A 25,000-nucleotide genomic window follows, 5' to 3' on the forward strand; every position below is an offset into this window, starting at 1 on the left:
ACACAACTCAACGATGATCACCTTTTTTCTATGTTGGTGATGCTCCACGTTTTTGTTGGTTGCGTATATTGCGTACACAACTTTATTTACTTCTTGTTGTTGTTGACGTTGTCGTTGCTGTTGTTGATATGCTAATTCGATCACTTGTTTGCCATTTGATAGATAGATTTCACTAAAAATTTAGGTTTGCTAAAATAAAACAGAAAACATTGCTATATTACATTCTACGCGTAGAGAACTCTTTCGCTAGTCGAAATTTTGGGTCGTAAATAATTTTGAAGAAGAAAGAGTCGAGTCGAAAACCAAATAAAGCAGAAAACACTGACTAAGCACTGGTTTAACTTCGATCTTTTTTTTCATCTTTGTGTGTGCCGTTGTTGTTAGCCCATGCTCGGGGTGAAGATTTTAGCATAAAACCTTTTTTGGGAACTATTTTTTTATCAATGAATCAAAGCACCCTCTCTATAGCAACCGGGCTCAAGAATGCTTTTCGTTCTCTCATTCTCCAGCCGTTCTTAGCAGCAACTCGGCAGAAAACGAGAGAACAATCTCACACCCTCCCACCCTCTCGACAACATTAACATACACAAGCACATATATACACACACACAAACGCACACAAGCACACGAAATACCACTTAAATTCTACACCACATCCTTCTCTTTTCTTTTCTCTCCTGGCACCTTCTTCTCCTCTTCTCGTACAGAGGAAAGGTTCATAAAGAAAACGGTGTTTTTGGTGTCGAACTACAGCAGCTTGTAAAACGGGTGTGATGCTCTTGCTTGCGATTTTATGTTTTATGTATCATTTGCGTAATACAATTTGGGCACGAAATATTTGATCCGGGAAGCCGCGTTTCATTACCAGTTTGTACACGGGAAGATTTGAATGAGTACTGACCGCAACGCCGACGACGCGAAAAATAATGCGAACGCGTTCGTGTAGCCTCGAAGTGTATGTATCGTACGCAAGGAAAGGTGTATGTGTTCTGACTCGCGTTTGTCACTTTTGACAAAGCGTAGATGAGGGAACGTATGTTGTGTACAGTGCTATGTATAACATTGTGAATATTATGACTTAAGTAGCAATCCCATAGTTCTAACTGACGAGAGGTGCGGGACGGGACTGTGCGAAATGAGGTGCTTTAATTGTGATTATTTGTTGCTTTTAGATGGAAACCAAATCTAGAAAAATCAGACAAAAGATAGTGTAACGAAAAGTTAAATTTCGTTTGTAAGTCCAAAAAGCCTTTTTTCTGCTTATGCACAGTGTGTAGACCATGCTTAAATAGTTTGACAACCGTGCAGTTTGCTATAGTTACCTTGACTCTCGTTTCAGGTTGTTTACATGCCAAACAGCATACGATAGCGAAGCCGAAGCGCGGACAAAAAATGAGCTCAAATACTTCTAATTTTCTCGTGCTTTTAAAAACTTTTACTGTAAGTGAATAGTTCCGTGCCTTGCCAAGTACACCTTGCTTTATCGCGACAATTACCTTTGCAGGAATCGCTCGAGCGTGCGTTCGCCGCGAACGATATCGAGGTGCTGAAAGCGGAATACGATGCAGCACGGGCCAGTGATAACGACAAAAAGACGGCCCTGCATCAGGCGTTTCGCGATATGCTGCTCACCAAGGCGGAAGACATTCCAGCCATCGAAGGATTCATCAGCTTTGCGGTAAATTCCTGCCGGAAGGATATGACCGTCGCTACGATGCCGGTCGTACTGTTGGGCGATATTTTCGATGCGGTCACCCTCGATCGGGCGGAACAGATATTCACGTACGTCGAGAATAATGTGGCCATCTGGAAGGAAGAATTTTTCTTCACCGCCTGCAAACACAATTTGTTGCGTATGTGTAATGATCTTTTGCGGCGACTTTCCCGCTCCCAGAACACAGTGTTCTGTGGCCGGATACTGTTGTTTTTGGCCAAGTTTTTTCCCTTCTCGGAGCGTAGTGGGTTGAATATAATTTCGGAATTCAATCTGGAAAACCTCACTGAGTACGGGATGGATGGGAACGAGATGGTTGTGGAGCAGCTTTCGTCCTCCGGTGGTGCGGATCCGGATGCAGTGGACGGTGAAGCGGAGGAGAACAAGCTAAAAATCGATTACAATTTATACTGCAAGTTTTGGGCGCTGCAGGACTTTTTCCGCAATCCAAACCAGTGCTACAACAAGGTACAGTGGAAAACGTTTGAAACACACGCGAAAAGTGTTCTGTCGGCGTTTAGCAGCTTCAAGCTAGAGGAACACCGAGCTTCGTCTAGTACGGCCGTCCCGAAAGCGATGGACGGTACCACTGCCAACAGTAGCAGTCCGATGGAGCAAGATGAGATACGAGAATCGGGACACTTTTTCGCGAAATTTCTCACCAACCCGAAGCTACTTTCGCTTCAGCTGTCCGATTCCAACTTTCGGCGATCGGTGCTGGTACAGTTTCTGATCCTTTTCCAGTATCTTAACTCGACGGTAAAGTTTAAGGCGGAGACGCACGTCCTCACCCAGGCGCAGAGTGATTGGTTGAAGGAAACGGAAACACAGGTCTACCAATTGATCGAAGAATCGCCACCGAATGGGAAAAAGTTTGCCAACACCGCACGGCACATGTTGCTGCGCGAGGAGCTGTGGAATAGTTGGAAAAATGAGGGTTGCAAGGAGTTTAAGCGTCCTGAAGCGGTACTGGAAGATACAGATTCATCGACAGCACAGAAAACGGCCGGTGGTACTGGATCATCGGTGGGAGGCACTCCCTCGACTGGGAGTGGACGACCACCGACCAAGCGACCCCGAAAACCGTTGGGCGATCTGATCCGCGACGCAACCAAGCAGGGAAAATTCCACATGGGCAACCCGGAGATTACACGCTTGTGGAACCTTTGCCCGGATAATCTTCAGGCATGCAAAGGCACCGATCGTAACTTTCTGCCATCGCTCGAGACGTACCTGGAAAATCCGAAGGAAAAGCAAGACCCTTCGTTCGAGTGGCGTGCATTGCGCTTGCTGGCACGGCAATCGCCACATTTCTTTACGCTTTTCAACACACCCTCGTACAAAGTTTCCGACTATCTGGAAAGCGTGCGCAAGAAGATCCAGAAGGACAAGCTTGATATCAAGCTGGAGCATGCGATACAGGAAGAAATAGCAAACCCAACAAACACCGAACAACCCGAGCCCGAGGGTGAGGGATTTGTGGGAGAGGAAGAGCAGGAGCAGATGGATACAGAGCTGTTGAAGACGGAACAGTTAACACCGGAGGACAAAAACACACACAAAACGCTTGCAGTGACGAAGGAACAGCTGTCCGAGCTGGCACCGAGCATTGGACGCGACTGGAAGAAGCTGGCCACGAAGCTTGGTTACGGGGCGGACGAGATACAGTACTTTGAGACGGAGCATGTGACCGTGTCAGATCAGTGTTGCCACCTTCTGACGCTCTGGTTCGACGACGATATGGACGCAAGTTTGGACAATTTGGCATACATACTGGAGGGTTTGGACATGGTACCGGCTGCCGATGCGGTGAAGCAAATGATCGCATTGCTGAGTGAGAAGGTTGAGGAAGTATCGGAATGAGCTGGAGGTCATGTAGTACTGCCTGAAAGTAATGCGTACAATTCCACACGTAAGGTAACAACGTAATAAAAATAAAGATTTAATAGGAGAACAAGTATATGCTGGATTTAATCGATGGGCTTGATGACATTTTTATGATGGATTTAATTAGAATTCCTTAAAAACCGCAAATTTTTGAATGATAATTCTTTGGTTGAGGTTGACTGAAGGAATGCTCGGTACAATTCTTCACTACAGCCGGTCTATTCCTTTCGGCGAACACTTGGTACTTAGTGCCTGCTAATTTAACTGCATCGAGGTCAGGCCCTTCAGGATCATTCTCATGATCCAAGTCTAAAACTTCGATAGACCTGGTTCATACCACGAGACCCCCTTCAAGTCGATCGGTTCCACCATTTGGACTTGTTCTTCTATTTATTAATTTTACTGATATCTTCCCGCGAATGATTGCAAAACCGTGGATCCTGAAACTATTCAAAATGAAGGAAACTCAACCCTACGCTATAAACTTGGCGTGATGATCGTTGTTTCTGTCAATTGCTTTCGACGAAATGTAAACATTGCGAATTAGTTCATTTTATTACTCATCTGTGTGTCGTGCAACACAAAGGGCACAGCGAAAAGAACCATCTGGCCAGTATTACGTGTGTTTGTGCGCCATCGTGAACATTTATTTGCAGTATCGCATTCTTTTTAAGCTCCAAAAGAAGTAAAACAATAGGCATGTCCTCCCGCAAGACAGCCGGACGCCGCGGTACCACGAAGAAGCGGGCCCAGCGCGCTACCTCGAACGTATTCGCCATGTTCGATCAGGCACAGATAGCTGAGTTCAAAGAAGCGTTCAACATGATCGACCAAAACCGGGACGGTTTCATTGAGAAGGACGATCTGCACGATATGCTTGCCTCGCTCGGTAAAAATCCGACGGAAGATTATCTCGAGGGCATGATGAACGAAGCACCCGGACCGATCAATTTCACCATGTTTTTGACGCTGTTTGGCGAACGGCTGCAGGGAACCGATCCGGAGGAGGTGATCAAGAACGCGTTCGGTTGCTTCGACGAGGAAAACACCGGCGTCATAAACGAGGATCGGCTGCGCGAGCTGCTCACGTCGATGGGCGACCGGTTCACGGACGAGGATGTGGATGAAATGTTCCGGGAGGCACCGATCAAGAGCGGACTGTTCGATTACATCGAGTTTACACGCATCCTGAAGCACGGCGCCAAGGATAAGGATGAGCAGTGAGGGATCGACTTTAACAACATCTGCTATATGCTTTTACATCGTGATGATGAAACTAACGAACGTAATTCCTTGTTGACAAGTGGATTTGCATTGCACTATTGAACCATTTGAATGTACATCAGTATTTCTCTTCTAAATTCGACACTGTTTCCAATATTCTCCTTTATGTGAAGTTAATTAACAAAACTATCCATCTTTTCTAATCTAATCTAATCTTATATCTTTCTTACCGAGCTTTTTTATGTTACATCAAAAAGTTTTAATAAAAGTGTGCTTAGATAACACAATCAACGTTCGTATGCATACCATATTTCGAACCCTGAAAGGAATTAAGGAGGATTTTTCATGAAGACTGAGACAAAAATGCAGATTTATCAAATTAAATTATTTTATCTCACAAGAGGTGGATCACACAGACAACACATTGTAGTCTTAAAGAAGTTTGAAAATTATTGTAAAATTTAACTTCAAGCGTTTTTCATTCCTTCTAATGGGCATCTTAACAGCTGATAGATATTAAATTCCCGTCGATATGAACTTCATATTTGTCAAGGAATATTTCAACTGTCTTTTCAAACAGATTGGTCTGTCTATGATCAAACAAACTCACGGTGAATTACACCAAAACGGCCAATTTCCGTTAGAGTGATTTTAATGATCAAATGTTGAGATAGAAATTCCGTCTATCCAGTGCGTGCAAACGTTCTACCAACGTGAATGTTGGTACTCCACAATACCTTGTAATACTTAACTTCGCACAAATATTACCCCAAACCATACATCAACTCTAAAATGGTGCCGTTGCATCTCCTGGTGCGCAAGAGAATGCCACAGGGGTTTGTAGGTTGATCCCAAAGTCAACCAGAACCAGCCAAGAAGCGAGCAAGTACGTACGGTGAATGGTGGACTTGAATCTGTGGACCGAATACAAACACGAAGAGGATGATTTTTATCTCTCACCGGTAACGGTTTCTTCCATGTGCGGTTTCGCTAGGTCGCCAGAGTGTCACAGGTGCCCAGGAATGGTGGAATCGGTTACTCATGTCCCGTTTCCGGTGTTTGCAGCAATACAACATGAGCCTTAAAATATCACCATGCGGGGTGTTTGTTGGAAAATATAACTCGATGGCTCAATCTCCACAAGGGCAATCACCAGCGGGTAGAGGAATAGGATTAGAAGTGAATTAGTTTTGTATTGAGATACTACTTAAATAATAATCTTAAGATTGTTTTTAAAAAAATCATACACCTACCAAACAGTTAGTTTGAATCGCTTCCTTTCCATATTGGGACTACCTGACAAGCTCCAATGTGCCAGACAGAACATTCACGGGTCCTTCGATCTGCGCATGTCCTGCCACTTTCCTTCAACAACCAGCACAAAGGCTGTTTTGTTCGCGTGCTAAGATAAAAAGCCACAAAAAGATTCGTTTTCCTTTCCAAAATATAACACATACATGCTCCAAAGATTGTGAGGACAACGTGTTAGTTTTAAAGTATAAAATGTGTTGTGTACATCCTGTGTCGTTTAGTCGAATCATCGCTTGATGTAATTTATTTCCCCGAGAGTGAAGAGAGTTTTTGATTGCAGTACACAATTGCGCCTCAGTAGGGAAAAGAAAGTACGCTAACCATGAATCCAACCACAATTCCTAACCACGACTTTATGGAGTTGCATCCGGTGCATCAGCATCCAGCAGGTTGCAAACAGCATTGCTTCGTATTTACCGAAATTGCCGACATAGAGCTACCACCGGAGATCACCAAATATCCGGAAAAGATTAAGAATGGTAGCATCCATTCGTACACGAAGGAAAGCATCTCTCCGCCACCGCCAAAGCTGGCCAAGGATCGACGGAGTCGTAAAATCATTGCCCTTGTGTCGGGGCTACTCGTATGCGTAGCACTGGCCGCTGGTATACCGCTCGGGTTACAGTTAAGGTCATCCTCTCTGTTGGAAGCACGGTTGGCATTTATCAGGCGTTTACTGGTGGAATCACCGCTCGTTGAAGGCTATTGGGCGCCACCGATGGGAGCAAATTTTAGCAAAAGCTTTGCAGAAGTTAAGAGCGGTATGGTTGGAGCGTTACTGTGGCCCATCGCAGTACCGTGTGCGGCACAGTATCTGGACGCGGTACAGCTGACGTTGGAAGGTTTGGATGATGCGCGAAGGCTTGTGGGTAAAAACCGAGATATGGCGGTGGTGGAGAATGCGGACGAAATGGAGCAGGCCCACACGGAGGGCAAGTTGGCGATTTTGTTTGGGCTAGAGGGAGGTCACACGCTGGGCTCGAGTTTGGCAGTGCTTCGGTCAATGTATTCGCTTGGAGCGAGGTTTGTGTCGCTGACTGGCGTCGGATGTACGACGCCGTGGGCTAGCGCCTCGATACGGAACGATTTCTTCGACGAGAACCTACCATCGACATTGACCAACTTTGGGGAGGTATAGACGAGACATACTGTTTGGGTTTGATATCCGTGCTAACGAGATTCTCCATTTCCAATTCCACAGATTGTAATTCAAGAAATGAACCGCTTGGGAATGTTGGTGGAAATATCGCGACTCTCCGAACCAGCAATGATGGTTGCATTGAACGTTGCCAAAGCACCACTGCTACTCTCAAACGCGCTGCCCTCCTCGATGGCATGCAACGGAACGACGGCCGCCGTACCGGATCATATCCTGAGCGCCCTATCCCAAAATGGAGGAGTCCTGATGCTGAACGTGGAACGGTGCGGTGATAAACCGATGTCATTGAAGGATGCCATCACGGCAATCAACTACATACGAGCGATTGCCGGTGTGGATCATGTAGGTTTAAGCGGATCACCCAAAAACTATCCACTTCTGTTGGCCGAGCTGGCCCGGGATCGGTTGTGGGGCTCGGTAGCGATCAAGAAGCTGGTCGGTGGGAATATTGTGCGTGTGCTGCGTGAGGTTGAAACGAACAAGAATCGTTTACCTCTGTCTGAGGATTGGATACCGTTGGAGGCGATTGAAGGGAACGCATATTGCCGGTATCCGGAAACGTAAGCATAAACGTTGGTTTAAAATTTCGGATTTAAAATGAACATCGCCATCGGATGGCTCTTGGATGGCGAGGGAGGGAGGTCAGGTATTAGCTTCCACATACGCACCTGTGCACCGTGGATGTGTGGCGCGAAAGGATGAAATCACCCATACAACGCACACGCATACAAACTTATATAAAAGAAGATATACATACACTAGCAAATAGCAAAAGACCACGTTGCGAAAGGATGCAAACGCAGCCCTTATCCGGTATAGTCAATATGTTATAGAGCGAAGCAGAAATGGACAACATATTATCGCATATCAATTCTTCAAGAGAAAGTTTTTCATTTACTACATTCTCTACAACTTCTAGATAAAAAAGGCTAATTTACTTCTTTCATTGTTCCTGTCTATTGGTTCCAAGATTGAAGTTAAGGTAGAGAAATAGAGAAAAAAAATTGGGAAGGATCTTGGAACGATCAATTGACTTTCAATTGAGTTTCAATCATTTTGTAGATTAAATGTATGTAAAAAATGTGTAGATTGATCGCATAAAGCTCATGTTTCACAAAGAATCTGCAGACGGCCCTTTATTCCCTAGAGTATGCTAAAGATCTAGCGATCCAGGGGGAGAGGGACAACTGAATCGGCAATCAGCATCAGCATCTACTATACATAGAGTAACTATTTAATTAGCTTCGATTAATGATATTTGTGCGTTATTAGATTTCGAAGGACTTGAGATTTACCAAACTATTAATCCTTCTCCTTCAAAAAACAAAAGAAGATGAAGAAGCAGTTACTTTGTCCTCTGACAAAGAGAAAATACAAATAATAAATGTTTTACCAAAACAAACTACATATTCTGGGTGGAAGCTGGATCTTGATTTTCGTTCAATTTCGGTAGATTTTATTCGCTTGCTCAAATGTAGTACATCAATTTTCGGCGCTTCGATTTTTACCAACAGGAGGCACACATGTAGTATTCGCACACGGACACACTTACACACACACAGCCATTTTTTAGTATAGTAGTTTTGTTTGCTGGTTCGCCACGTGTTGCCTTGTACCGTTGTTTTTATCTGCTGGATGTAATATTTGTTGGATGGCTAGTATGTATGGCTGGGATGATTATCGTCTGCATTGTTTCATATATGATGTATGTATATATTGTTGTTAGATAATTTGCAAAGTTTAGGCGGAGGAATTGTTGTTTTTCGTTAGTTTTTACACATGCTCACATGAATTTAGTTTACAGTATTCAAATAAAGTGTGGGCTTTCGAATAGAAATTACGTAAACAAGTGAAGCATTAAATTATGCGTTACAAAATACCAGGCGACTCCACCTCCGAGCGCTCAGTATCTTCGAATAGTGGACGTTGCCTTCGGTTTGGGTTTCGGTTTGTTGTGCAGCATCGTGTCACACTTGGGAATGTGTCGTTCGGCAGCAGTCTGATTGAATCGACGCGAACAATGCGGACACTGGATGTAGTCCGGATTTTCCGACGGTGGCGGTGGTGGCAGATCGGATAACTTACCACCTCGAGCCAAATGAGCTTTCATTTCCTTGGCGGCACGTATCGTTGCGATAAATTCTTCGTGCTTCTTGCGCCAATTACTTTGTTTTGAACCGGCAGCTGCAGCAGCACTGACGCTGTTGTTAACCGTCGACAATTGACTAGATTGTTTTCTGCTTGCTACAGCTCCACCAGGCCCAGTCGATGATTTTTTGCCCTTCAGTACAAAGCTCTCGGCATCGGTGCCCTGCACCCGGTGCTTAGTGATATCGAACACTTTGCGCTTTTTGGACTTTGTCTTCTGACAGATTTGTCGATGCTTTTCAATGCGGTCGGTAGCAAAGTTGCGGCTACAGATGTCACAACGGATCAAACCATCCGGGACGGGTTCGTTGGCGAGCATGCTGGATACGGTCGAAGGACGGCGTACCGATCCGGCAGAACTGGATGGGCTGGGCTGGGTTACCGTACGCGATGGTCCGTTCGATTTAGCAGATGGCACGGTGGATCGTGGTGTGGCAACTCCGGACTACCGAAAAAGGAAGGGTAAGGGTAAAAATTTACAAAAAAATAATACGTCACTCGCGGTAACGTTCATGGCTTACTTTGGCAGATCCATTTGGAGAGCGAGCTGGCATACTATTGGACGAAGTAACCGGTGATTTCTTTGAAGCCTTTTGTGCAGTGTTGCTGGGTAGCGGCTTTGTTGTAGATGCATGCGACTTGCCTAGCTTTGCCACCACTCCATTTCCGTTGAGGACATTTATTCGATCTGCCGTATCCAATGTATCCTCGTCAAATGGTGCTGTATCTGATTTGGTTGGACGAAGATTTAAAATTTTCGTAAACATTAGAAAACATTTTATTAGTTTGTGTGCCTGTGTAAAGCTGTAACGTAACCAGGAGACCTACGGATCGAAGACAACTAATAAACCTGTCTCGTCAAATAACCGATCAATCGCAAGTCCCATTTTTTATAACTTAATAATACTGCACCCAACAACGTCTGGCTGTCATAAATGATTGGAAAACGTTCCTTCACGTTCCCCACAACAAAAGAACGTAAATTCCATAACCCTTCTGTGCTAATTCTGTGTCGTAGGAGGAATTGTACTCATCTTCCCCCACGACTCGAGAAAGGGATACGATAATCGATTTTTGAAAGACATGCACATGACGTGTGGTTCCAGCCCGACTCTCACTGGTAGCTTACCCGTCGGATGTGGATGGAGTTTACGTGCTTCGGTGGCTAGGTGTGTGTAATTGAGCCCTCCCCAACTATCGATCGTTACTTACCTGGAAACTTTTCCAGTTCCAGAAAATTATCGTTGTCATCATAGCCACCACCGCTTGATTCTAGCGCGTCTCCAACATTGTTAGCGCGAATGGTCTGGGGAAAGAAGCGACCAAAAGAAAGGAACGGTTAGGGAAATTCGCCCATCAATAATTTACCACCGTTCTGATGCATTTCGGGTAAAGAGGCAAGTGGACCTTTAGACGAGAGTACTTTAAAGCTCCGTTATTTCGAATAAGGGATTCAGTCGGTTTGAACGTCTGAGACGCCCGACGAAATGGGGTTGTAAAGAAACTTGCCTCTTTAGATCCACTACTTGCTCTATCACAAAAACAACTTCTTACTCACCTGCATGCCCACGAGACTGTCCTGACGTAGGTTCGTGGTCCCACGCGCCTGAGCTTGCTGCTGCATCAAGCGAGTCCGGGAACTGGCCGATATTGGCGGGACACGTGGTTTGTTGTTCAAGCCCGTCTTGGTCATACCACGCGCGAGGGAAGCAGCACCACCTTCGTTACCGTTGGTGCCATTGTTGCTGCTGTTACCGTTGACCGAGTGGTTACCATGGGCTACCGGTACGGTGGAAGTCGTTTGGATCGGCTGCAGTGGGTAGCTTTTGTCGATGCCGGCCACCCGATGACGACGTTCGTCGAACATTTGCCGTACCTTGCCAGCGCCCAGGGTGGACGAAAGGCTGGTGGCATTGAGCCGCTCCGAAAGTTCAACCGTTGTACTTACTGCGCTACCACTGGTTGTGGTTGATGTCGTTGTTGTTGCAGTGCGGCCCCCGTTCGATGAAGCGATGGCCACCGTGCCCGTGGTGCTGGTCGTTCGTGTCGCAATCTGCTCTATCTTCCGCTGGTCACGTTCCTGCTGTTGGCGCTGCTGGAAGCGCATCTGAAGAAAGAGTGTGCACAACGGTTAGAAACACGGCACAATTAGGAGCCGTTTATGCAGCAGCATAATGAAACCACCGTTCCTCCTTTTTTTTGTTCCCGTTTTTTACTGCCCAATAACCACGCCATTTTGTTTTGCTCTCTTTATCACACACACACACCTTTTTCACTATATTTTCATATCGATTAGTGAAACTTTCGATAATATCACCGTAATCCAGTGATTTTAGCTTCATGTTCACAGCGTTCCCGACTCTTGCGGTCACCTGGTGCGGTTTGGGTCCCAAGCTGCTCCAAGCGCACGACGACGTGTTGTGGCGCGTTACGAGCGTTCGCTTTCCTGCGTGGTACATTCGCGTCTGAGCAACGGCATCAAAACAAAACCCTTGACTCGTTCGTATGCGAGACGAGCATCGTCGTTAGCGTCGTTCGGTTGCATACTTTCATCCCCCCAGAACGGAAATTACTCAGGGACCCTCTGTGACGACAACTAGTGGCGTGGTAGCGTGGCTGTGCCAGCGGATGCGGACGACCGAAAGCATTTAGGCTGCACATTTTCCGAACGGGCGCGCAGGTTGTATCCGAAAACTGGGGTACATTTATTTATAGCAACCTTCCTCTAGTGAGCCCTCGCTATGTGCAAGGCAACCGAACGCCCCGAAGGGAATTTATGCAACAACAGGAGTACAACAGGCGCATGTTTTGTTTTGTACCGTGGTTTGAATGTCTCGACGAGGCCAGTTGTGGGAAGGGTGTGGGGACATTTTTTTTTTACAAAATAAAATATCCAAGAGTACACGTGGAGCTAGAAATCGAAAGCGACAACGGATGGGAGGAAGGTTCAATTTAGTAGAGCATGGGAACTGTTGGAGCTGTTGAGGAAAAACTGTCGATTGGTGAAACAAAAAACACAAAAAGGATATCAGTTTCGAGCAACAAAACACGAAATCACGATGACATACACACAGCGTCGGTAGGATGGGTAATGCTATAGCGCTGTACAACAACCCGGAGTCCATAGTTGGCCTTCGGTCGGAACAGATTTTTTTTAGATTTGTAGCAAAAGAAACAGACTTTAGTTGGATTATGTGGTCAAAGACGGTTAGGAAGGCCCCACTGACAGGTTGGGTTCATGTTGCCATTTACCTAATGTTAAGCCCAACAGAACAGTAGATTGGGTGGTATTTCAAACGTCCGTAACGGGTATCGAATCCTAACTGGATCATTCTCCCGTAGCGCGGATAATCTATCCTAGTAAATAATTCTAGAAAACATTTATGTGACCGGCATTATCTAGGAGATCCCATCACCAAGAACAAGATATTATAGAGTGAAATGATAATAACTCAATAACAATTCTTATTTGTAATTAGTATCCACTAATACAGAGTTACAAATATTAGTTTTGCATGTAATTGAAGAAACCTTACATCGATCGTTCGCAACGGTATGCGTCCGAGAGCTTCCAGCAGACTGCGCCCCGTCCAGGAATCATCCAAACTCACACTCACTGCACCACTGACGATTGTTCCGCGCGCCAGCAAGGGATCGGATTTATTCACACTTCCGCCGGTTGGCATGGGCACGACATGGGAAGCACGTTAGACGCATTAGTGGCACTCTCGACACACGGCACAATACTGCCGGAGGCCACCTGTTCACGGTCAGGAAATGGTTGTGAAGAATAGAATTTGCTGGGTCCCACATCCGAACGCTCTTTGGAATGAGTGAGAACACTGGCTGGCATGTACATGCTTTGGGGTCGGTAAACGGCACCGATTACAACTACATGTCAGTCGATTTGGTATGGACAAAGGATATGTTGGTCCATCGACCATTGATTGACTGCGGGCTGATCGGTGTATGCAAAGGGAGGAGTGTGGCACTGCAATGGTGAATCATTAATGCACTGTGTTGGCAGCAAGACCGAAAAGAAAGCAACTGTACGAGTGGTGTGTGTTTGTCTGTGACTGTGTGTACGATTTAAATATCGATTGCTTCGGTGACAGTGTAGTATCTTTCATCGAGGCCGTGTGTGACGGACAGGGAAGCCATTATTGCTATTCAATGTCATGTAAAGTAATGGACAAAGACCTCAGCTTTAACGCCTTTTTGGATTGAGCTTTTCATGCAAATAAGAGAATGATCGAATAATAGTTATCCAATGCATTTATATATTTAAAGTACTATTGAAATAGATCGAAAAATCAGACTACATAAAAATGAATCCTTAGAAGAATTACACTACAGACTGTGAGCCCCAGACAGTGTTATACGACTCTTATAATAGAATTCAGAAATAGACGAAGGAACCAAAATTTTATTGAGTGATGGTGATTTATCGTTGTAGAACTTCCACACTCCAGGGATCCAGAAAACATATCTTAGACGAGTTGGACATTATTGTAAAAATCTGAGTTGCTTGTGTGAGGTGATGCTGTCTATCTCCTTGACAATTACTGTAAATCAGTAGCCGAAAATTCTTGCCTTTGTGTCGGATTTCTAATTAAAAAAAAAACGCATAAAACGCAGAGTAGTAACTGACCGTTAAGTCTCATAAAGATATGCAAATATGTGATTATTTTTGCCAACACCTAACGCTGGAAATTTTACAATAAACTCACGATACTCTACATACACTTACACAGTCACAGCCAACGTCCTCGGGATAAGGTCAAAGGACAACTCAAAGACAAAATGCATTGTGAAATTTGTAAGTAGTCAAAAAAATGCGGTGTTGAATATACGGCAATGAGCCGTCATAAATAAATATTTTTTTATGTTTAACTATTTGTCGTAAGCCTGCTTGTGACCGAGTGGGAATATTATTGCCGAATTGTTGTGTTGTGGTTCAGTGTTGAGTAAAATGAACCGAATTAAATTATAAACCTCTAAATAATATTATTAAAACACTGTTCCTGATCGTTTTCAGTTTATCTTTGCATAATAAAGCTGATTTTAATTGATGTAACTAGTTCTGTAATGTAATGTCGCAACAACCTACGCACCTATTCATTTTAATTGGACGGGAAGAGCAACTGATATCATTCATCACGGTATCAGTTTTCAATGTTTAGTGCTGAAAGGTTGTGCCCCGATTGGTTTATTAGTGGTGTTGTATTTGACGCGGATTCTCTTAGATGTTCCATGCTTTGAGCGTATCCGATATCGGTTACAGGAACACAAGACTTACGGCATTCGCACCTTCATTACTGTGACCAGGTGCTAACAAGTCAAGTAATGATATTTTTCCCTAGTTAAGAGCATGCAATTTATTCCAAGGAACGGAGCCTGCTGTCTCTTCAAGCGACACAGCAATGATAATGTGAAATGTTACATGGCAGGCATCCACTTTAAAGTTTCTGCAGCATATTTATTTTAATGACTACAAACAAAACCATTTGATGTTCTGGGGAGCTTCCTTCAAGATGGAGTAAGCATCTAGCGAGAAAGACATTTCGTAGGTTGATACATTTCATCGGTGTAATTATATTAATGAATTCTACACAGCTGGGTATGTGTTCGTAACAAGTGTTGATGGTGAGTTGCTACCGTTGAATTTATAGCACGCTTTATAGGTTCGCACGAATGATTTGATGAGATTTTATCCAGTCGTGGGAAAGCGTAGACTTAATCGTATCATAGTGCCTTCGCGAAAGCAATATCACAATTCTTGTTGAAAACTGATGATAATGAACATCAGAGAAGAGTTTGTAGAGACAGTCAGGTGCTGTTTGCTACGTTCGAACAGAACTAATTAGATATTTAGTTTTCAGAAAAGTAGTCGACAGAAGATGTCATGTCACGCCAGATGTTTCGTGAATAATACACTTTTTGAGTTGTGGAGTATGTAATGTATGGGAAGTTGTTGCAGATTTTTTGGCGGCAAATTTGAATATTCAAAATTGCTTTTACATCTCATAACAGTCAAAGTATGATATAATTTACCTATAGGCAAACAAAAACACGGGTCACAAATAAGAAACCTATTTCGAAGCATTTGCAATCGCTGCAGTATATCTCGTTTGACTGGTCTAGTTTTCAACAAACTAGATTTCATCCAACTTCTTTGCCACAGCTGTAGGTGTTGCTCACGGCCTGATACAACTACGCTTCAGGCAGCAACAGGCCGACTTCAAAACTTACTTGAAACTTTATTTTCAGCTTTAAGTCTTATTTAAGCTGGCAAACTGGGAAGAATGTGGGCATAAAGAGACTGAGTAGAGTACAGCAGTAATACTTTTCATTTTCGCTGATTTTACACCCAAAAAAGTCTTTTGGTGGTTTCTCAAGGTAAAAATGCGACAAAATGTTCGAACGGGAATGAGTTGTTGCAATGACATCTTTCAATTCTTCTGTAGCATTTTCTCATATAAGGCATCTACGGCCGGCACGTAATGCTTACATTGTCCATCGATCATCATTTACCATATTTAGTGGCATGGCGACGATTACAGTACGCACAGGCAAAGGCGCCATTCCCTGCCTGCTATCTTGCTACCGACCGAATCGTTACCAATTTACGGCTGACGGATGGTTCGTGAAGCGTCACACTGCTTAGCACGATGAAACCTTGGACCAACAATCGCTCGGGTTGTTCCGGCTGAATATCTGTTCCGCTGTGTAGCATGTAAACAATTAGGATTATTTCAAGACACAGACAGATTTCAAGTACACATGGGTTAAATTAATTTGTTTTTGATACTTTGTTAAATTAAACATAATAATTTATTGTGAATAACTTGTAAGATGTGTCAATGATGTAAAAATAAGACTATCTTCATAAAACACAACAAATCAAAATTCTTCTTTAAAATCGCAAAAGAAGTCACACGTCTAGAGCTCTTCGAAATCTGAGAAACCCAATAAAAACTCGCCCGAGTCGACTCCATTTGTGTTCCGTACATAAACTCTTGCGTGCATCGAACTACCCATTAAACGGAATTATTGCCAATGGCTACAAGAAGAGGTGCATTACGCCTTGCTTCCAGTTTTCTCACCAGTTGGACAAATTGATGGCACGATAAAATCTAGAACGTCCGGAACTTGAAGATGCTTCACTAGCAACCACCAAGTGGCTCCATTAGCGGGCGGTTATGGTTGAGTGTAACCCGGCACTGATGTGTGCTTTTCAATATATCTATAAGAAGCCGTTGTCCGTGCCCGTGTCCGTTTGTCTTTTCTTTCATCGTACTTAGTAGAGAATTGATTTTCTGAAGACATCGAACAAACCTCCGGTTACGGGCTAGCTAGTCGATTTCTCCTGCCCAGGGATGTGTCCAGGGGCGGGTGTTTCAGAGTACGCATCGTACAAACACAATTACACTGCGGCAGATGCCAAGGTCGGCGAGATAAAAATGACGATCAGCCTTTCATGCTACATTAAGCGGTTTGATAAAAGTCTCGACAGTGCTGCACACACACACACTCGGCAGCATTCATTTACTTTGCGTCCAGACGACACAAAAGGAAGTTGCACTGTAGACTGCAAGCGTGCAAAGTTAGCACGCATAAGGGTGGAGGAGAGCTCGCCGGCAAAGCGGTTATTAAATATGGACGATAAAATGCATATGATTTACTGCAAGACATTAATCCTCACGCTGATACGTCGAGTCGTGTTTTATGTTCCTCTTGAGTCCTCCACTACCTCTTCAAAACAGCTCAGAGTAGAGGTACAAGTTACAAGTAGAAGAGGGAATTTCAAAAGGATCAATTTACGAGATGCTGCTCGAATTTGTTTATCAAGAAATATTGCTCGCTCTTTTTAATGGCCTGTAGTGTACTATTAAAAACAATTACAATTTAAAATTTGGTGTAGCGTAAAGTTGCACCACGGTTTTTCACTACGTCATACGACATGTCAGAGAGTGAATTGTGATGAAGTACCCATCCACACGGAAGACTGATCCGGCGGAGCGAAAATCAATGTCGGATTGTTATTCAACCTGATCATTAAAAACATTCCCAAACAGTGACAACCGTGGCGTATGCACTAGCACAACACAGACCCCCAAACAACCCCGTGTCTAACCACTTCAATTACAGAATGCATTCGGGTAGCGAATCAGAATAAGACGAAATAAATAGCCAGTTTTGATGCTCATTCGTGCGAGAAGTGTTTTGTGGCGCGTAGTAGAATTCGTAGCGCACATTTCCGTATCGAGAGCTTCCGCCTACACAGAAGCAGCAGTAGAACTGATTTTGGAATTCGTCTGAATAGTGCCACAGCTGTATGCGTAGAATCTCTTACACTTGGAAGCGTTTGCAATCCGTGTTGTAAACACTTATGATTCGATCTTCATAGGTACGTCCAGTTAGTATTGGAGAGTTTTATTGATTTACAAATAGTCAGATCATTTTATTCTACGTGTAGATATGATTTTGTAACCGAGAAATATTCTTCAAAGAATCCCTCTTACATAAAATACAAGACCAAAACAGAATTTTGAGCAAGATTTTAGGTAAAAAGTCTTGTGGTGATTGCTTGCCGATTTGCTGTGTTGTGTTATGGCACAGCCGTAAAACCACTCCGAATCAACTCTGAAGATGTGAGTCATCAGCATTTTGTTACCATCCACCGTAAGCATTTGTCGATCCACGTTTGGATGTAAGGTCGGACTTAAAACGGGCAACAAGTTGAGTCAGCCCCGGGGCAGAACATGTACTCGGGCTCTCTTGCCGGTGGTGAGGAAAGTAGTAGGGTGAGGTTAAAACGGAACCGGAATGCTTTTGGAGCAACGGTCTACGGTGTTGTTGCGTGGGAGGATCCTACGTTACGCGAGCTAGGCAACCGGTAACCAAGGCCGGCCACACTGCTGGCGTTAAACTGTTGAGCAGAGCATGTCTTGTTTGCGGGAAACTTTATTGCAGTTGTAATTGTTTAATTTATTTATTGCATTCTAAAGACGCTTTCCTATTACAGGAACATACGATATTTTTGTGGATTCATCAGCGACGGTTTAGTAAATATGATCTCAATCTGATATCTTGAGTTTGAGTTATTTTAAAGATATAACTCGAACTTGAAGTATTTTGTATGAAATAGAGCAAAACAAATACAAACTTTTACACATTAACAGAAACCCTCCAGAAAAGCCTCTTATTTGTTTCATAATGGATCTTCTTCTTGGCTTAGCGACTTGCTAGGACTCACGCCGGCCACCGAATGGTTGACCAGACTTATCGGTACTACTTAGTTGGATAGTCAGTCCTCACGTCTACGGGGGAACAGTCTGCATGGAAATTGAACCTCGGTTCTGCCGTGTGAATATCCATCCTTAGAATGTCAAAACTATAAACCTACAAATTTGGACAGATAAACATTTAAAGTGTCTAAATTTGCGCTTGAGGCACTCTTTTTGTTGTACAAAAAGAGGAATCTAAACGATTGCTGCCTATAGCTAAATGATGAAATACAAAATTGCACATTCTCTAACGCGAAAAGTTGTGTACTGTATTAGAGACTGTATTCATTATAAGCTTAACCTCCTTCACCACCTATTTTCAAGATTTTAAATGATGATATATTTGAATGATTGTCATTTGAATGACTGAAATACACACAACATTGTGATCAAAACTGTGGTAAAAAGATCAACAAAATTACTACAAACCTCATAGTTGGCCATTAAAGAGATTAAAAATAGTTGTAAAACTTACAAGCATTCCTAGTGTAGACCGAAATATTTTTGTTCTCTTCTACAAACCCAACCGCCTGTAGATACGGGTTTTTTTCCAATAACCAAATGGCAGTTTATTGACGCCATTATGAATTTATTAGCACTGTGAAGACCCACAAAGCCGTGTTTGAGGTCACGTGACCCGATTGCTTACCTGCATCTGTGCCAGCCTTGATGTGCCGACGACGGCTGTAGGTGCACCAGCTCGAACCGTTGTCGTTGGGCCTCGACTGTCCATGTTTCCGGGAAGGGAGTCCTGTCTTTATTGTGCTGTAAGCTAACAAGCGGGTAAAAAAGCAACGAAAAAAGTGCGTGTTAGTTGGACGTTCATCGTCGTCGAAATGGTAATCAAACAGGAAACTCTTGTTCCAGTGGTCCCATAAAAGGTGGCTAGAGGAAAAGTTGTGTCCTTGAAAATGGAGGAAAACTAGTAGTTGGCAGATACACGAGTAGGGCACGAAGGGAGTCAAATAATTAGGACACCGTCCAAATTTCGACCAACGGGTGGTGCTTACTTGACATCCAAACCTACATAAGCGTGTTGCGTGAGACGAGCTTGAATACCCGGTGGGGTCTGCCGCGTTCAGTAATTAACTGTCCGTAATTCGATGAAAGCCGGTAAACGAAAAATGAAAATACCACCACCGTACCGAGAGGATCGGCTACACACCTTCGAATGCAAATGATGTCACGTTAAGCATTATTGTGAATCATCGACTCGGAAGGATGGGGTGGGAAGGTAAATGCTCCCAAGGCGCACTCCCGAGCGCACGACGACTCCGAGACGACCGGCCGGGGCTGTCGATTAGGTCCGAGAAGCGGAGCGGATTTTATAGTCCGTTTATGGATTCGGACGACGATGCCGAAATAGGCAACTGGCGACCGCCAACGCCAACTGCTGGGGCGTTACTGCTGCTTAGGGGCCTCGGGTGCTCCAGCCGGATAAACCGTGCCAACGAGACGAGCGGTTAGATTGGGGGGCGCTGCAAAAGTGTAAGGTTTTTTTTCGTTTTGGAGGTTGGGTGGTGCACAGATAGATCTCATCGCATTTTATGGATTGTTCATATTTAAACTGGTCGTTTTTTTCCTTGTTTTTTTCTCTCTCGAACTTTAGCTCTACCACGCAGCTTGCGGAGGAGTGCAAAGGATCCCGATGGATGGATTTTGGTGTGCTACAATAAATCGGCATCTCTTATAAGGCAACAATAAGTGGGAAACGTGCCAACCCGCGCTCACCATGGACTCGCGACAACGATGCCATTCTGACATCATATGCATACAAAAACTCCCGCATCGTAAAGCTTTACAGATTAATTAGTAAGCGTGAAGAAAGGCATTTTCAAAAATGGAGCATCTTTGTTATCAAAAGTTAAAATATTCATTCGCAGGTTTTATTGATGGCGAATTTGCGAAGCGATTGAACACTTCTCTGCTAAAGCAGACAGTGCTATAAAGATAAGGGAAAGCATTTTAAACACAACAACGATGACATCCAATCGACCAGCTATTATCGGCGGACAGGCCATAGACGACAGTGTGTTTGTTTGGGCGTGGGCGTGGGCGAGAGCCAGACATTAAAACTCCCGGTTTGTGTACGCTCGCTTGTCTCGTCGCTTTTCGAAGACTTCCTGTGTGAAAGGCATACGGACAGTGCGATGGCCCCTTCGGGGGAATTGCCCGTGCAAGGACGAGCGACTGTGTAGGTGCTGTGGCGGTACAAGCAGCCAACAACGGTAGGTAAACTCCGTTTGCCGGATGCCCTTGCACCCTTACTCAGGGTGAGCCTCTAGACTTCCTGGGCACTGTTGTAGCGCGTTGCATTCCGGGATAGGTGCCATCTTTTTTTTTTTTTGGTTTAGTGTTAGCATAACGACACTGTCAAAAGTGATGATGCTTCTGCTGAGAGTCATGGTCGTTTGCCGTCGAGAGAGACGTTGACCTGGAAAAAAGGGTTATACTACACGAAGGACCAGGGTGATTCAGGACTGATAAATATGTATTTTTGATCAATGACGCTTCATTCGTTTAAAGCGGAAAATACGTTTAAGTTTGGTGTTGTACCCCATTCATCTTCAATCTTCAATAAAAAAATGGCTAAAGCATCGTTGCTAAGCAGTCTCCAAGATGATGTGTTTCACAGATAGTGCAATAAAAATCACAGTTGGCTGACATACCTTCAAAACGAAGCACGTTCCTTAGCTGAACAGATTGGCCGTGATGCGTCAGCTTTTGATTTGTATGCTCCAGGACAGATGATGACGCGTTCTTGGCTTATTTCACGAGCCGCTTACGAAGATGAGTACCGGATGCCGCAAAAGTAAACACACACTTTCTCCCTCTCCCGCTTCTTTTTTTCTCTCACACACACACACCCGCGGAACGTACACTTACGCAGCAGTAGGGCTAAAATGTGCCTTCAATTCAACGAAATATGCGTTTCTATCACCAACTACTTCTCGTCTAGCCCAACCGGCAATGAGTGGCAAGCGTTTTGCGTCCCACAACGGACTTTGTTTAGCGAAGAGTGGATCCTATTCGTGCAACTGCAGCGACACTGTGATTCACTAGGCAAGGAAGCGAGCGACTGACGAGTCGGAAAAAATAATTACAAAATAGAAAACAATAACGAAACACAACCCGAACGAACGAAAATGCGCGCGCGTCCAAGAACTTTACTTCTTCACCGTCGCCGTGAAACTGCGAGCGAGCGTCCTCAGAAAGCTGCGAAGTTGGTGAACGAAGTGACAGAAATATGGGGCTGTGCTGTACGTTGTTGTTGCTGCTCTGATGTGGCTGGCACGCACAAAAACGACACACCAACTCTGCACGCTGCGCCTACTTAGGTTTCTTTCTCTGTGCTCTTCGTGCAGTCTCTTTCGCGCTACATGGGCTGAATATTGGTGGGGTGGTTTATACGCTCTCGCAGTTCTTTTGGGGGGTCGCTATTCTCGCTCGTGGCGCCTTCCTAGTACGCTCTCGCGATCGCAACGTGCATTCCGCGCGGATGGTTGGAATTTACTCGCGCAACGGTACGCGTTTGCGGGTGTGTTTTGCATGCGTGTTTGTGGGGATGATCGGTTCGGGTATAGTACTGCTCTCCGAGTTTTGTGCGCCGGTTAAGATCAAGAACTCGCACGCTCCGATCAATCGATTAGAGTGGCGTGGAATGCAAATGCCGGAACGGAACGGGATGGGTGTGGAGTGTCTGTGTATGTGTGTTATGTTTATTTACGTGAAAACGATCGGTTGTGTTGAATGACAAATTTAGAGATTTGCGAATTGCTTTGCAAAAATTGTATATTTTGTATGTCTCATATTGATTTACAATAAACGAAAGATATTTCAAAGGTCACACATGGACAACTAGAGTAACTATGTACGAATTGTTCACGAAAGGCTGGAAAAATTAGACTAGGAAAAATAATACATCGGATGATAATAACTCCTCGGTATGCAGAACATGTTCGTGTTAAAATTTAGTTCCAGAAAAAGCGTCTCGGTAGCTGTCTCGACTAGTTTTTGTTGTTTTTGTCTTTTATCGGAATAACCTATTTCCAGGCAGCTAGTCACTCGAGGGGACTCCAAGGTACGCTAAACAAATAAATCAAAATAAATTAAAGAGTAAATCTCTTTAATTTATTGATTGAACAGCTTGATTTTGATCATTTTGATTTTTTTTTTACAATAAACGAAAGACATTTCAAAAGCCGCACAGGGACAACCAGAGTGACTATGTACAAATGGTTCACGAAAGGCTGTAATAATTAGAGTAGGAAAAATAATACATCGGATGATATTAACTCCTCGGTATGCAGAACATGTTCGTGTTGAAATTTAATTCCAGAACAAGCGTCTCGGTAGCTGCCTTGACTAGTTTTTGTTGTTTTTGTTGTTTTTGTTTTTTATCGACATAACCTATTTCCAGGCAGCTAGTCACTCGAGGGGACTCCAAGGTACGTTAAACAAATAAATCAAAATAAATTAAAGAGTAAATCTCTTTAATTTATTGATTGAACAGCTTGATTTTGATCAGCGATCGTTCTAGAGCCAATTTCATCAAAAAATTCTCGTATACCTAGATAAATCTAAGTCAAAATGGTTTCATCTTCCAAAAGACCTTGTAGCAGAGGAGCCTCATAGTTCAATCGTCAAATAACATGAAAGTTCATAGCTGAAGAAAGTTTAGCGTTCAAAAAAAAAAAAACTTGTCATTCAACATAAACCTTCAAAAAAAATTCTTTGTCGGAAGTGTCCTGTCCTGAAGTAGAACTCGTAGTCTACGTGATGTCGTCTGACTAATGACGCTGTTGTTGAGCCCTAATTATTCCAAGAGACTTTTCTTCCTAAGAAAATTATCGTCGAAAACCCTTTAACCGTTCAAAGGACCTTGTCGTATTTGGAGTATTGTCATTTATTTATTTACAATTGAATATGACGGTCCAGTGCCGTATTGTCGAGTATTGTCATTTAAGGATTGAAATATAATTCAAGCAAATTTTAACAATTAAAGTGCTCATGATTTGCATAAGAATCTCATTTTATAAGATCTTATGAATCGTATCGTAGATCGTATGAATATGATTTTTTTCTTCTTCTTCTTCTCGGCCTGCTCAGGATTGAGTACGTCGTGTCGATATGGCCAAGTCTCGAATCAGTTTCCAGGAAACTCGGTTTAGGGCTGCAGTCCTCCCTCCACGGCTGCATCCGATCTCCGATAGGTTAGACTCCACTTGATCCAGCCAACGAGCTCGCTGTGCTCCTCTACGCATCGTGTCGAACAGGTCCCTAACGAGCACTTTCGTATTCTACCGACTTTGACTACCGTCAGGATATCAGCACCGCCAAACAGCTCAGCTAGCTCGTGGTGCATTCTCCTTCGCCACACGCCCTGCTCGCACACAATGCCAAAGATAGTCTTTAGCACCCGCCGTTCGAAAATGGCGCCTGCATTGGCGTCCCCCGTCAGCATAGTCCAAGACTCGTTCCCGTAGAGGACTACCGGACGTATCAAGGTTCGGTAAATCATACATTTCGTGCGTTGTTGGAGTGTTCTGAATCACATGAGTTTGTGGAGTCCGTAGTAGTATGCGTTTTCGAATTTCGCTACTTACGTTGTTGTCCGAAGTTACGATCGTACCAAGGTAGCAGAACTCCTCTACCACCTCGTCGAGATTGTCGCCGTCAACTGAAACTCTGTTTCCGAGTCGGTCGCATTGATGCTCTATCCAATTCAAAAAATCCAATCTCGCACACCGCCGCAGTTGTCCGTCCGATGATGTCGATGTCATCCGCGAAGCCAAGGAATTGGAGAGATCGGATGAAAATCGTGCCCCGGATGTCGAAGCCCGCGCTTCGCATGACAGCGATGTCGCAGAGCGATGTCAAACAACCAACAGGAGAGTCCGTCACCTTGCCTCAGACCCCGGTGAGATTCGAACGATTCCGACAGCATGCCCGAAACTCTCACTTTGCACTGCACCCCGTCCATAGTGGCCCTTAGCAGCCGTACTAGCTTCCCAGGGAATCCGTACTGCTGCATGGTGTTCCATAGTTCAGTCCGATCTATGGAATCGTAGTCCGCCTTGAAGTCAATGAACAGGTGGTGCGTAGAGATCTGGTGGTCCTGGCATTTTTGAAGGATCCGGCCTTAGAGTGAAGATTTGGTCGGTTGTCGATTTGCCTCCAACAAATCCAGGCATCCAGGCAACAAGGCAACAAATAAGGCATCCATAAGGAGGAAATGCCTTATCAATAAGTTCATCAAATTTATTC

The 25,000-nt window shown here is 44.1% G+C and overlaps 5 protein-coding genes across 5 annotated transcripts in view; 4 read left to right on the plus strand and 1 right to left on the minus strand.

Annotated features, from left to right (window-relative positions):
• The window catches only part of LOC126559223 (myosin regulatory light chain sqh-like), a 75,462-nt gene extending 70,629 nt beyond the window's left edge, over window positions 1-4,833 (plus strand). Inside the window, exon 2 of the mRNA XM_050215348.1 lies at window positions 4,299-4,833. Within this exon, the coding sequence (XP_050071305.1) occupies window positions 4,301-4,825 (525 nt within the window). The 5' untranslated portion in view covers window positions 4,299-4,300 and the 3' untranslated portion in view covers window positions 4,826-4,833. The remainder of the gene's footprint in view (window positions 1-4,298) is intronic.
• Window positions 1-25,000, plus strand: part of LOC126559687 (DNA topoisomerase I, mitochondrial) — a 524,180-nt gene that overhangs the window by 48,124 nt on the left and 451,056 nt on the right. The gene's annotated exons all lie outside the window — the stretch shown is intronic.
• LOC126557267 (THO complex subunit 1) lies at window positions 1,393-3,577 on the plus strand. The gene is made up of 2 exons (XM_050212976.1): window positions 1,393-1,440; window positions 1,505-3,577. Exons 1-2 carry the CDS (start codon window positions 1,393-1,395, stop codon window positions 3,575-3,577), a joined length of 2,121 nt encoding a protein of 706 aa, XP_050068933.1.
• On the plus strand, window positions 6,446-7,859 carry LOC126558018 (dipeptidase 2). The gene is made up of 2 exons (XM_050213952.1): window positions 6,446-7,268; window positions 7,338-7,859. The coding sequence occupies exons 1-2, from the start codon at window positions 6,459-6,461 to the stop codon at window positions 7,857-7,859; spliced, it is 1,332 nt and encodes a 443-aa protein (XP_050069909.1). The 5' UTR covers window positions 6,446-6,458.
• Window positions 9,199-19,473, minus strand: LOC126557671 (zinc finger C2HC domain-containing protein 1C). The gene is made up of 5 exons (XM_050213526.1): window positions 19,383-19,473; window positions 11,002-11,550; window positions 10,656-10,749; window positions 9,965-10,170; window positions 9,199-9,888 (listed from the first exon to the last, which is right to left on the minus strand). The coding sequence occupies exons 1-5, from the start codon at window positions 19,464-19,466 to the stop codon at window positions 9,199-9,201; spliced, it is 1,623 nt and encodes a 540-aa protein (XP_050069483.1). The 5' UTR covers window positions 19,467-19,473.

Source organism: Anopheles maculipalpis, chromosome 2RL (genome assembly GCF_943734695.1).
Source record: "Anopheles maculipalpis chromosome 2RL, idAnoMacuDA_375_x, whole genome shotgun sequence".
Classification (NCBI taxonomy): domain Eukaryota; kingdom Metazoa; phylum Arthropoda; class Insecta; order Diptera; family Culicidae; genus Anopheles; species Anopheles maculipalpis.

Excerpts from the sequence above, each read along its gene's own strand:
- LOC126558018 (XM_050213952.1), top strand. The coding sequence starts at position 6,459 with ATGAATCCAACCACAATTCCTAACCACGACTTTATGGAGTTGCATCCG. Across the intron at positions 7,269-7,337 it reads CATTGACCAACTTTGGGGAG|ATTGTAATTCAAGAAATGAA; the intron begins GTATAGACGAGA and ends CCAATTCCACAG.
- LOC126557671 (XM_050213526.1), bottom strand. The coding sequence starts at position 19,466 with ATGGACAGTCGAGGCCCAACGACAACGGTTCGAGCTGGTGCACCTACA. Across the intron at positions 10,750-11,001 it reads ACAGTCTCGTGGGCATGCAG|ACCATTCGCGCTAACAATGT; the intron begins GTGAGTAAGAAG and ends TTCTTTCCCCAG. Across the intron at positions 10,171-10,655 it reads GGAACTGGAAAAGTTTCCAG|ATACAGCACCATTTGACGAG; the intron begins GTAAGTAACGAT and ends CAACCAAATCAG.
- LOC126557267 (XM_050212976.1), top strand. The coding sequence starts at position 1,393 with ATGAGCTCAAATACTTCTAATTTTCTCGTGCTTTTAAAAACTTTTACT. Across the intron at positions 1,441-1,504 it reads TGCTTTTAAAAACTTTTACT|GAATCGCTCGAGCGTGCGTT; the intron begins GTAAGTGAATAG and ends TTACCTTTGCAG.